General features: G+C 39.4%; 1 protein-coding gene across 1 annotated transcript in view; it reads right to left on the bottom strand.

Annotated features, from left to right (window-relative positions):
• The window catches only part of LIN52 (lin-52 DREAM MuvB core complex component), a 43,575-nt gene that overhangs the window by 27,710 nt on the left and 1,462 nt on the right, over positions 1-14,403 (bottom strand). The window contains exon 5 of the mRNA XM_051621539.1: positions 14,240-14,323. Coding sequence (XP_051477499.1) covers positions 14,240-14,323 — 84 coding nt within the window. The remainder of the gene's footprint in view (positions 1-14,239; positions 14,324-14,403) is intronic.

Genomic DNA, 14,403 nt, shown 5'->3' with positions numbered 1-14,403 from the left:
TGTGATCTATGCTATAACTGGCAGAAAACATTCATTTAACCCAAGAAATTTAATCTGTCAATTCTAACACAGCACTTAAAAAAGCCTCACATAAAACCAAACCAAAGTAAACCCCAACAACAAAACAAACACCCCCTACATAAAAAGGGTATCCTGAAAGTTTCCGATTCCACCTATTTTTATGTCAAGCCCACTGCTACATTCAACAGTGCACTTCTAAAGGAGAAAAGTTTCAGGTGGAAAAAAATAATAATCGCTCTGTTTTATAAAAATTGGTCACTTCTCTGCCCTAAAGCCCCAAAAGGTCATGACCATAAACTCCACCCTGTTGAGACACATGGACTTGCTATCCCTTTACCATATTTTTATTTCTATCTTACAACCAGTTTTCAATGCCTAACAAAATGTAAATAGTTATCATTAGTTCCCTGCTATTAATACCAGTGAACCTTTGATATTCTGAAATAAAGTTATTGTCTTCATTCACAATCAAGTATAATCTCCATGCATCAAGGACTGGAATCATAGAAGACAGGGCTAAGACATGAAACAAAAGGTATGTTCAGGTGAAATCAGTGGTATGTGCCCGTGCTGACATTGAGCAGGTCCATACGGAGAGCAGAGGGAAGAAAGAACACACAGTCATCCTCGTAAGAAACACGTCAGGTTAGTAAACCACATGTGTACACCGAGGGTCACAGCAGAGTCCTCAGCTTCTTTTCCCTCCCCCCATAAAATGTGTATTTCTGCAGGAGATATATGGGAACTACTTATGAAAGTCAAGCAATTAAAAAGCATTTCTGAGGTATTCATGGGACTGTACCAGCCACAAGTGCCTGACAGCTCTACGTGTGTGCAAGCCCCTGGAGAGCCATCACACTTCAATTACTATCACTAACATTAGTCATTATGAGGCTGGCTCCAGTCCCTGGGGAAAGCAGCTTGTGATGACAATATCCAGCCTCTCCTTGTAAAACAATTCATTAGGCAAAGCAGAACAGCTGGGGCAGCCACGTGGAGGTCTGCAGAGTGGCTGCCCCTCTGGGACCTCCAGCTCCCCCTTCTCCTTTTGGAGAGGAGCAGCTGTAAAAGCCTCTGGGGACACTTCAGGTTTAATCAGTGCTCCTTATACTCAAGGGAAGCATTTGATTGCAAACTTAAACTAATGGCACTCAGAAGGTTACAACAATCATCAGATAAGAGGCTTTAGGGCATTTTTATCTTGTTCTAAAGCTCACAAGTTAATGAGGCAATAAGAGACCGATACTATCAGACTCAGTGTAGCCACATTATACGGAAGGGATGTTCACAGCTACATTTACTGGAGATGCGTAAGGTGGCAAGTCCATTATTGATCTTACAGAAGAGCTCATGCTCAGAACAACTGAAACCACTCAATATAAGTGACAAAATGCTAGATTTTTTCACACAGCCATACATGTGTTATCACCCAAATCAAAACAGAGAAAACTGAAAAGGAATATAGCAATACCCCATTGACATATCTTCAGTCTATTTTGACAAAAATACTTATTTCCTTTCTCTGAAGACAAATGCTGGCTGAACAAAACAGTGAGACTGATTCTTACATAATGAGTAACTTGCACTGCCTCTGAGCTAGCAGGGCAAATGTGCACCCTCCCCCCAAGCAGGTAAATAAACCCTGGTATTAGTATGGATACATGCAAATTATTTTTAACCTTTATTCTGCTTGCAAATAGAAGTATTTTTATACATAATGTCTGCAATGGCAGAGAATAAGCTTGCTTTTCTTAGTTACCTTGCTTGGGTCCCAGGCTGAAAAGTATTTGATACTAGGACCTATTTCATCACTACAGTCTCATTTTGCTTCTACTGATGACATACACAATAACTCTAATGATGCCTTCCTGTGGTGTGTAACAGCAGCAAGCAGGGAGCAACAATAAAAAGCATCCAGGATAGAATACTTAATGATAAAGGCTTTATATGCTGCATTTTTTAATGTTTTTAATGTAAAACTTTAAGAAGTTTTTCCAATGTCTTGCAAAAGAAAGTTTCCATGAACTTCCCTTACAGCTGGGGAAATAAGGAGGGACACAGGAGAAGGCAAATAGACCAACCAAGCAGAACAGTGGTAGTGCCAGAAACCAAAACACAGTCTCCAAAGTCACGCTCCTGTGCTATTTCCACTAGGATCAGCTGCTGCTCTGCAAATAGGTCCAGCTACTCATACTGAGGAAGAAAATTCTCTCTTCATTCCTGCCAGGAGCCAAAATCTGCAGGAAAACATTTCAGCCACAGGTGATACAGGGATAATCTTTTCAGTATTTGTGAATACAGAGGAAATGTTTTATTAACACAGAAGAATTAGGAAAGTTTTAATTAGATAAAGATATAGAATGGCAGAAGAATTTTAAATAACACAGTTCAGTTGTAAAGGTTTCAGAGTCCCTGCCAGAACATCTCCTGAGATTTCTTTGGCATTTTTGTGTTTTTAAACTGTAATGGAAAAATGCACATAACCTTATGCTTGATCAAACTTTTCCCCATCCTCAATTCCTCCACTGACAGTAGTCTACAAGTTATCCTGTCAGAATGAGAGTAGCAAAAAATAGGCTTCTGACAGTGTAATGTAAGAACATTTTGTTTGTAGTCATGTTTCTTTCTGTGCCAAGCATGTGGCAGGTAGAAATGCTTTAATGTGACAGCCCATTCCTTTACTTTTGTGGCTAAAAGCTCTTCAGTCAAGCCCCATTGACCCTCTGCTTGTCTAGACAGATGATAGTGGCTTCACTGTTCATTTCAGCCAATACACACAAGAACCTCTGTATATGTTGAGGATCATTCTCTTCTTCTGCTTTAAGAATGATTCTGAACAGTCTTGATCTCCCTACACAGAAAAACAGGTTCCCCGGTCCAAGCTGCATGGACTCATCATCATTTCTGTGGATGGAAGCATGCAGAAGTCCATTCATCATTCCCCAAAAGCATGAAAGCCATTGCTGTGATACAAGAATCTCTGGGTTTCTTGTTCCCAATCAGGCTGCTCACATGGAGGCAGACAATGGGAGTTGCACCTTGGATCTCCTACTCAGAGCTCATGAGCTGAACCAAGTGTCCAGTACTGAGTGCAGCTCAGATTGGGGAAATGTAGGCTTTGAATTATCTTACTTCTAGAAAGGATCTTAGATAACAGAATTATCAAATCACTGGATGATTCAGGTTACAAGGGCTCAGGAGGGCTCTTACTCAAAGTGGGGTCGATTATGGGGTCAGATCATGTTGCTTAGGGTTTTGTTCAATCGGGTCTGGAAAACCTCTAAGAACAGAAACTGCACACCACTCTGGTGGTTGCATAACATGTTCCACTGCGTGGCTCACCAATGATAATACTCCAGATATCCTCACAAAGCACAATTACTGCTTTAAGCAGCATACAAAATATTCTGCAAAAGCTAATGGTGATGCATCAGATGAATGATTTCAGAGTCTTCAGAGCAGTTTGGTCAGTTAGTCTCCGGATTAATCAGATCTGTTCCTCTTCCTCCCCACCAACCCTGAAAAGACTCCCTTCTCTTAACCACAGGAATTACCCAGATCATCCTTCACTTTATCAATAATATCTCAACAACTCTTTTCCAGAAAGGATGAAACTACTGCAGTATTTCTTCCTACTACTGAACAAACTACAGGAGCCAAAGGGGACTTTCAGAAGTGACATTTTTAGAAAGGAATATTGGGGTATAACACAAAAGTTTTGGGGGGGCTTTTTTGGTTTTACTTTTTTTTTCTTTTTTTTTTTAAATAAAGCAAGTAATATCTCCTGGTTGAAGCACCTTTCAGAGGTGGTCTTTCTTTAAAAAAAAACAGATCCCTAGACTAGGTATGGGGATCAACAGCAGTTTTAAGACCACAGTTATCTGCCAGGTATGGGGCCACTTACCATGTGATCCTTATACACAGTTTTGGAAACTCAGTTAGAAGACCTAGATGGACACTCAAAAAGCTCCCTTTTCTATTTCCAACATTAGGCTTCAGAATTAACAACCATGCAATGGCAGATGTCATCTTAGCATTTCTAACCCTCCTACATTTATGCACATTTAAAAGCCATCTATGCAATCACAGAATTTACATCGTTCATTATAATCTGCCTTCTGTAAAAGACGTTCAAGCAGACTTAGAGAAATTCCATCAGCTGCACCTCCAGGTCTCAAAGCATACCTGACACAATAGAAATTTGGGGGTTTCATAGTAACTTTGAATAGTTAAAAATAATTCTGAGAGAAAATAATTACTTTCTTACTGTGAAAAAAGTCAGACAAAAAATCCAAACCAAACTATAAAATCTAACAAAAGGAGATTCTATGTACACAAATATAAATAGGCATTAAACAGAAAATAAAAGCAAAGAGAAACTGCAGGAGTTTGAACTTTTGACACATTTAGGCAAGCTTCAGAGATTTTCCCCCTTTTCTCAAACTCCAACGGCATAAACCTCCTTCTGCAACAAGCAGAGTCATCAATACCTGGAGACTAGGATTACTATTTGCCATCAAAACACACAATAGTACTTTCCTCTCATAGTAAGGGAGGTAGAAGGCAGCAAAGATTCAGAAATTTCTTGAAGCTTAGAGAAATACTTATCCTACTTCACCAGCAGACAGAGAACACCCTAAGGATCCATGTAGTATTTTTCCCATATATGACAGCTACCTAGATACAGCATTTGTTTTATGGTAAGAATGTACAATCTATGCATATGGGCAGTATCACATTTGATATCATCAGCAGACTGTATCTCCCTAATTTTGTATTTAAGAACAGTCTGGACCTGGTGCTTTTTTTTTTTTTTCTGCACATAGAGGGCAACTCAGCCACACACCCACTTATTTAAAAAAAAAACAACAATACCAGCCAAGGTCCAGACTCAATCTCCATCCTCACCATTGCAACCTAATCTCCTGGCAAGTTCATGCAAATCAAAACGAACACTCCTCTGACACTGGTAGCAAAGCCTGTTCCACTCCCAAGAGAGACCTGTAAAACAGGACAGTCACTGACAGCAGTACAATTACTGACACAGATACAGACTTTATGGACATGTTTATCTCTGCTGTAAATCCACACTCTCTCTCCACTCCGATTCATGAGTCATAAAGAAATTGCAGATAATGAAAAAGTTGGAGAAATTTACAGCATGTCGGAAACCTCAGACAGCCAGAAGAAATTAAAGAGCTGACTGAGGATAAATCACACAGGTACAATTAAAACTTCCTATGCCTTCTTCACTTTCAAACTGGGGCACAAACCAATGAAGATGATGAAACGTTGAGGTCGTGACTCCTCTGACTGTAATAATTTCTTAACTACCTACATGTCAAAATTAGCCAATTCACAGATCATGTACAAATGCCAATTTAAAGGCAGCACTCTGATGTCTCTCTGTTCCAACAGGAGCTGCCCCGGAAGAATCCTGCTTGTAAATAAGCCACCCAGTGAGTAGTATAAGGGAAGGTGATTTCCTCATCCCTCTGCAGATACAAAGCCTCTCTTACCATAGTGCTGTGCATTAAAATGAAGCAGCAGATCTACAGTGTGGGGGGAAGGGATAAAAAGAATCAGAAGGGCCAAGGTTTCACATGAAAATTATAGCAGCTTGGATATCAGTGACAGAGCCATATCAACACCCTAACTGACAACTTAAGTGTTCCTCACCTCTATGAAACAATCAAAGAAGGACTGAGAATGACTACGAATGTAAACTGAAAACAGCCTCCTTTCCTAGTAAGGAAAACAACCATCTGAACTGATGGTGCAGTTCCTGAAAAACTCTGTGATTGTTTCATACTCCACAAATTAACCATTCCAAATGCAAGACATTCTCCCGGAGAAGTCTGCTATCTCTACGAAGTAAATCCTTAAGCTAACTGCTTATTACAGAAATCCAGTGTCCAAATAGCATAATTTTGTTGTCCAGCTATAAAACTCTGCCTTCAGGCTTTGAAGCACATGAAGTATACTATTTCACATAAAGTCCTTGAAAACACAGCATTAAATAACAAAACAAGGGAGAAATATGCAAAACTGAAACATGATGAAGATTCATGCAGCAAGGCAGGCAATACAGAAACTAAAACAAAAACAAACAAAAAAACCCACAGTTGCTACAAAGAAAATTCTAAGCAGAGCAGAAATAGCTCAAGTACATAGACACCCTAGTGCTTGAAGCATTATATTGCTGGAGGTGCCAGCTTTTAACAAAGAAGAAGTGAGCATCCTTCCTACTCTTCTGTCAGCAGTCAAGATGTTAAGAACATTGTTAAACCTTTAAACTGGCGCTGAGATTCCTGGGATCTACATTTGGATCCACATCAGATGATAATCTTTCACTTTATTCCCTTCTTCCTTCTCCAACAGTCACTTCTCCAGCTCCACCGCAAAAATATAGGTAGTCTATTTCTCCAAGTTAGTAAGAGCTAAAGTTCAGGAACAAGTCTGCTCTTCCAAATGGATTCCAAAAATTCTTTTTGGCTAACAAGAAACTGTAAGAATCCAGTTCACTTTGCCATGCAACTTTCCAGACTGCAAAGAGCAGCCAAGCAGCTTTTACAAAAATGGACCAATGGGAGATTTCAGAAGATACCATGAGACAGACACTCTACTGATGGCCTGAAGATTAAAAGCCTCTTTACTTACATTTTTATATGCTCTTTTTCTGCAAATGTAACAATCTGAAACATTCTGTTTCAAGCAAGCCTACATACAGACTAGAAAAGGCACTAAGCAACTAGAAGAGATACTAGACAGCTGTACTTCAGGAAGCAGAGGCATGTTCAGAAATGTAACAGTAAAGCTTCTGAGATTAAAAAGACTCAGTGTTGATTGATTCAGGACTAAAGAAAATGTACTTCTGGTCAGAAAATATTTATATCTCATCAATTACATCACTGATAAAAGCCTGCTTGGGTACAAAGGCCAGGTATTTTATATGGAGCCTGAAGGCTGCATGTTGGCACTACTTTTAGACCCTTCCAGAAAAGACTATTAGAGAGCAGGAAAGAGATTTTTCAGTAAGAGGATACATTGTCATCTCTCCTTTCCTGACTTTGATTTTAATTCAACAACACACAACATTCAAGTTTAACACTAAATTAAGCACCATGCCCTGTTTTTTACTTCAATAGACAATACAAGTTCAGTCTACCAAAGATGGAGCCCCTGATTTAAACATATCCTACCTCAATCAGCATCAAAAAAGGAAAAAAAAAAAAAATAAAAAAATCAATGTGTGAATTCACATTCAACCACGTTGGGAACAGCTACCCTAGATTTGAAGTTATCCATGCCTAGAGCAGCCAGCAAGGACCACAGGCAAAACTAAGTACATGCTTCAAAATATGCTGCAGTTAAATCCTGCTGAAGGAAAAAGATGGAAGTGCTCTACCACTCCAAACCCACAAAAAAGCTGAACTTGCAGGCAAGAGATCACGAGACAGCATTTATGAAAAAACAGACTACCAATAGAGTGGTGATCTGTAAACAGCCTTGAGTTCAGAAGGACTCCTTTATGATTTTCTAGAAATTCAGAGGCTGCTGAGGCTGCAGAGGACCACAGTTCATGACCAAGGGCAGCTTAACCTGGGAGCAAGGTAGATGTTCCTCATTCATGTGCCCCTCTGTCTCTTGAAGGGTCTCTCCATTATAGAGACACTTCAGTCATTTCTCCTAGCAGTTGTTTAACTACCATGCAGTCTAGCCAAATACTAAAATAAATATAAAAAAACCCCACTGTCAAACAAAAGGTACTTTCAAGCCACCACTCTGACTCTGACATGCCAATAGCAAACACTTTTTGCAGAGTGTAAGAGCAGGGAAGCACTTAGCTGTACCTGCCCATCTCTCTGTAATCTCTCTGCTTTCTGCATCTCTGAGATTTCCAAGCTGCTGGTGATTTCTCTGTGGTCAAACACCCTCAATGGTTTTATCTTCCAATAATTTGTCTTTCACTGAGTGAGATAAACTCCCGGGCCCACAACCTCCAGCAGCCACGAGTTCTAGCTTTAATGTGCAGAGCAAGTATCTCCTCATGTCTGTCCTGATGCACTTTTATTCTCTCTGGCTCCCATACCATGAGAAACAGTGAAGAGTCACTCCCTATGCACACTTTCTTTGCAATAATTAGTTTTACAGACCTTTTTCAAGTAATGCCCCAGTTGTGTCTTTCCAGGCTAAAATAAATTTACTCATTCTTTATATTCAGGAAAACTATCACTGACTGTCTAAACCCTGGCTGTTTCTCAGTCTGTGGTGCCGCAGGATCACCAACATTTTGTTGTCCACCTGACATCTCTCAGACCATCTAGGTCTAATTCTTGGGCTCTTGATAGCTAGCATCAAATAGCTGTACTCTTGGTATTCAATTCGCTTGAACACTACAGAAAATAAATCAGCATTACAAAGAAAAGAGGAGCAAAGTTGCCAGAGTCCAGTGAAAGCCAGGGCACACAAAAACCACAGGGGACTACAAACAGGGAGACCTAGTTGAACATGTTCAGTAACTGTCTCATGGCTCATGAAAGACTGTGAGGATTTAACATTGAATAATCTGCTCATTCTTACATTCCTAATTTTACCAGACAAAAAGCACAAAACAGCTCCAACTACAAAAAAAATTAATCTAATGTAGGAAAGCAGACTAGCAAAAATCACTGACAGGGAAATGATAACTAGTATTCACATCTGTGAGGTTAAGTTATCTCACATTTTCTAATATTTAAGGCAGCTACTGCCCAAACATGCTCTTACCTCCACAAACATATTAGGGCTTTAAAATACTAGGCTTTTCATAAAGTCTTGCACTTGCAGTATCACTGAAACGGTACTATGATAGCATGGCCGACAGATAAAATCTCAGATGCCACAGTGGTTATAAACATGGCTTTGATACCAAGTGTGTATATATAGACACACACACTTTGGGACAGTACAGCAAGAGTTATCTGAAAAATATCATAGATTCCTATGGAAGCAATAGCAGGGCCTTCAGAAAGTACCTGGACAAGCACATTCCTTCAGTGACATGGTGCTTTTCCTATTTTCCCATCCTACCTATCTGTTACTTTTACACATAGATGTGTTCCAAAGTTTGGAAAAAAACCCCAATTTATTTACCTTTTTTTTAAAGAAAAATGTATTTTTTCAAACAGTAGATACAGTTGTCAGATACCCCTCTCTGTATACATACATTCAAAAAAGATGACAGGGCAGATCTTAAAAATAACTGCAATAAAAAATAGTAAACATTTCTTAAAATGAAGGTAAGTTTGCTTATGAGCAATGTATGCACTTCCCAGAGCTGTTACCTCACGAAACAAGACTTTCAAAATCTTCTAAAGTCAACTTTGGCTTAGTTGCTCTGAAAGCTGTAATGGGTCAGAGGAAAAACAGTGCTAGGTATCTAAAGCTGCATTTACACAAACTGTTTTGAAACCTGCTGCTTTGTGGGCCACAAACAATGAGTCAGAATCTGTGACTAGGTTCCCAGATAAGAACTACCTTCCTCTTCCTTAATGCATCAGCTGTGGTCTCCTCATTCTGCAGTGCTCACTACCCTGCTCCAAGAAAAACTGGATGAACACAGAGGGAGGAAAAAAGCCCATAATGAGGCAATATGCCTATATGCATATATTTTTTCCTCCAGACTTCTGCCAGCAGCAAAGATGACACCCACTGACCAGCTGCAGCTCATGTTCAGCATTGATTCTATGCCTCCCAAAGTCATAGAATCATAGAATGTCTTGGGTTGGAAGGGACCTCTAAAGGTCATCTAGTTCAGTCCCTACAATAAGCAGGGACATCTCACACTGTAACAGATTGCTCAGAGCCCCATCAAGCCTGACCTTGAATGTCTCCAGGGATGGGGTCCACCCACCTCTCCAGGCAACTTGTTCCAGTGATCCACCAACCTCATATTAAAGAGCTTTTTCCTAATGTCCAACTAAATCTACCCTTCTCCAGCTTGAAACCATTACTCCCTTGTCCTATCATTACATGCCCTTGTGAACAGCTCTTCCCCAGCCTTCTTATAGGCCCCTTTCAGGTATTGGAAGGTCACTATAAAATCCCCCCAGAGTCCTCTTTTTCAGGCTGAACAACCCCAACTCCTTCAGCTTGTCTTCGTAAGAGAAGTGCTCCAGTTCTAACCGCATTAACAATTAAAAGTAGGAGTGCTCACTGAGCACTGTTCCTCCCCCCACCCTTAAAATACCCACATTAACAAGGACTGTAAACTCCACAAAACTCAGGATTTTCAATACTAAAAATGGTTTCAGAGTCTTCTAACCAAGAAAATAACTCTTTAACAGAAAGAAAATAGAAGCTCTAGTAAGAAAGCTGAAGTAAAAAGAGAAAAGCAATTACAAGCAAGAGGACAGGGTAGCATTGCACATAGCTTAAAAAGGAGGCAAGGAAACACAAGCTGGGATACCTCAGAAGAGGTGTTGAAAAATAATTTATATTTACAAGATTTTATTGTTATTGATAGCAGGTCCTGAGCCTGGAGCTACAGAACTCTAGAATCAGCTTGTCCCATAGAATAAATACATAAACCAGAGGCCTAAGGACAGCCTACCGTTTAAGAGGAGAGTAAAAGTATAAATTATTCATTCATGCTATAAAAATTCTGCTTCAGTCAAGGAAGGCTGTCCTTCAGGTGAATTCTGTGCTACAGAAGGGAAGAATATTCTGCAAGGAAAAGGTATGAGTGAGCAAGAATCCACCTATGAGCATGCTAGGAGGAGAGCAGAAGAAGAGATTGCCCATGATCTTCTTGGAGATTCTTTCTGATTCATAAGAAGGACCTTCAATCTAAGTCATCAGTGAATTAAGTGGTACAAATAAGAAATTCTGATTTATGGAAGATGGCCCACCTTTTATTGGCAGTTTAATGCCCTGCATCTTAGTAAAATGGAAATGAAAGTAAAGAAGATCATGCAGCCAGCAGTCAGTAATATTCTTTTAACAAAGCACGGTGCCCACTTATCCATTTGGTTTTAAAAAAATAAATTACAATGTTGCAAAACATCTGCCAAACAGAAGTACTTTTAAACTGCAAAGGCAAAAATCCATCGAAAATAAGCAACTTACCATGTCTGAGTAGGAACTAAATGTACTAGGTACTACTGAAGCTAAAAGAATCACATACATGGCTGGAGAGACCAACAGTTACCTTATTCAGAAAGAAGTAACCGAACTCACAGCCAAGGAGGAGGGAATGAGCATTATCAAAAATGGCATCAACTGTTTGAGTTGTCCAAGGTCTCCTTTGACATTGTCATCCCACACGGAGAATCATGTGTTATCAGATAAAGCTACTGCAGTCTAAACAGGTACTATACTGCACAGATGTTGTACCAGAGGCTAAGAAGCCTGACTCCTCAAGTGTCCATATAAAATACCAGAGGAAGCATTATTCCAGCCTGAATGACACTCACTGTATCTCAGACCTCTGACAGTAAAAGTAATCTCTGAAGTTTCTAGTCAATAGCTTCTTGAACATACTGTTAAAATCCAAGCAGGGCAAGTTGATTCATTTTCATCTGATAGCAAAAAACTTTCACAGAACTTTGCACTAATTAAGTGAAACAGTATTGAGTGTAAAAGTGGTGGACAACTGCACATCAAACAAGATGTGAAAAAACATAAGTTATATGCTAACAGTTGATTTGATCCACAGAAGGCATGGGGCACTCAACAAAACAGCCAGGGTTACAGAAAGTAAAGGCAGCCCTTTGGAAAAAAGAGGAGGGGAAAGTCAGCTGTAAAGAATAGAAACCTGTGAGAAGCAAGCAGCCAAAAGAGGAACAGAGAAATCCATGGCCAAAAAGCTAGGGAGAATAGGAATTACATATAGTAGGAATGCAGAATCCAGCTAAAAGCATTCAACTGTTCCCTAGATGAAAGCAGTGAAGATGGACAAGGGATTCAATACATTTGTTCCATATTTGTCAACAAAGCCCACTTATATAGACAGAAGAGTAAGAGAGCTCATATGAATTTAAGAAACAAAGCATAATTCAGTAATTATTAACTTAACAGACTACATCATGTCTAATCAATTGCTCAGATTTCTATTTTAGTGTTTCAATAGTACCTTGATGAATAAGCTGTTCAAAGGGTACCCAGTCCCACATGTCACTTCGCCTAATGAACTCTAATGCAAAATTAACATGAAGTGTGTTGTGAACTGGTTCTACAACAGACCTCACATCACAACTACAAAGTCACTCAATAGAAAACATTTGTCATGGAGTGTTGCAGGAATCACTTTAGTCCTGTACAGCATTTTTTCAGTAATTTGGATGAAAACAGAAGTCTTTGAAAACATAAGGGATTTGAGATAGGGTGTGGAAGAGGAGAGTTGGAAGAAAATTAAGTTGCTAACACAACAAAGCAGAATTGTTTCTCACATGCAATACAGATAAAACACTTGAAAATACTGTAAAAAAGATGGTGCACATTCATAAAGGAAATAGGTCACAAAAAAACCCACCAATGCTGGGAAGAAGAAACTTCAAGTCACGGCTGAAACTACCATTTTTTTAAAAACAGCAGCAAGATTTCTATGGGAAGCTTCACGCTGCCATCTAGAGGAGACAGTGGCTTTAATCCTGCTGTTGACAGCCAGTTTCAATTAACAGCCAAGTCACAAGGGGACAATTAAATTTCAATACACAGAGATATAATCAAACCAAATACCTCTGCACCAAAACTACACGTCCCTTCACTCTAATGAACAGATCTTTTGGATTTTTCTTCTTGTTCTCTCAATTACTTAAGTCTGTAAGAGAAAAGAACTTAAAAGGCAGTGTCAGGAAACACAGCTCTGAGAAGCCCTGTTCAAAGCTAGCATCTAATTTTCTGCATAAGTTTTCCTAAAAGTATATGACACACAAAGCATCCAAAGTGTTATAGGCTAAAGGAAAACAGACTGCAGTGACAAGGAAGTTACAAACATGAAGAGCTTTCATAAAGCTTGAAAATTCAAGATTCCAGTTACTACAGACTAAAGGTTGTAACTGTTGCACCACAGGTATTTCACTGTTTGCTCCCTTTGTCTTCCTTACATATTTGTTTGCGACTAAAAAAAAGTGGAAATGCATGCAATAAATATTGCTAAGGAAACAACAACCTTTTAGGTTCAATAAAACTCAAGGTCTGCTAAAATTCCATTTAGCAGGACAAAACTGCCTGACATTTAAACCTACAGCTTGCCTGAGAAAGCAAATCAATCATCAGCCAATTTCTGTATCTGATTGGTTTCACATGGTTATATTTTAACTCCTACTCCACTAAACACTTTATACAGTCTTAACAGATGTTAGCACTGGAAGTGAAATAAATTTGCAGGGACTGTGTTAAAATAGGCTTAATGATCTGTTAATAAGAAAGCATTAGAGTATCTTAGATTTACAGCAAGGAAGACTCTTAAGGTCTATTACTGCTTTTTGTTATCCACTGGAAGGAAGGTGAAAGAACTGTAAGTTTTAAAATATTTGGTGCTTTGTGTAGCCAAAGAGCAACTGTAACCAAGGTCTATGCTAGAGTAAAATTATCAGAAAAAAATTAAATGTGTCAATATGTACAGGTAGCTTTCAAGGAAACACAATCCTCTTTAAATCCTCAGAGCTGGACCAACCTGTTAACAACAGAGTCCAAAATGTGATTATGCAAGCAGCTCTTTCTTCAAAAAACTCCTAAAAATTGGCTGTAAGTGGGATGAAGGCCAACTTTAGTACTTAACATCACCTCCCGACATAATGGAGTGTACAAAAAAGTAACAGCTACAGAAGCATAAAACAGTATGAACATTAAGTGATGGGAGAATCCTACACACAAGTGAAAATTTCACTGGGGAGGCAGTACATGGTGTTTGACAGGTCTACTGACACAAGTATTCTGACAATTACTTTCTGCATCCAAGTGGAAAACTAAGCAAAATGACCTGATGTACCTAATTCAGTGTTAAGACAGGAACAAAAGTTTATGTGCCACTAGGCAACACCAGACTGACGTGTGATCTCTTATAATTTCTGCTGTTTCTCCCATGCAGGTAGCCCTGGCTTGTTCTCTCTCACCCTGGTTTGGAAGATCACTAACTGTGACTGTCAGACACTTGCCAGCTACAACATACCACAAGTGCACCTTTTAGTGGGAAGACTGGCAATGCAGTCAGTCCCAGCCACACAGCACTTACATTCATCCAGGCCCAGCTGATAAGCCAGGTTCTGCAGACCACGAACTTTTTCCATCAGGTTAGCTGTTGTGAGGCTCCCCAGCTCTAAGAAGAGAGAAAAAGTGTGAATTTTAGCTACAGCCCTGCAGTGACAGTTTACCTGCTTACTTCACAGAGCACTTTCA

The sequence above is a fragment of the Apus apus genome, chromosome 5 (assembly GCF_020740795.1).
Source record: "Apus apus isolate bApuApu2 chromosome 5, bApuApu2.pri.cur, whole genome shotgun sequence".
Lineage (NCBI taxonomy): Eukaryota > Metazoa > Chordata > Aves > Apodiformes > Apodidae > Apus > Apus apus.
This window is presented reverse-complemented; position numbering and strand designations above follow the sequence as displayed.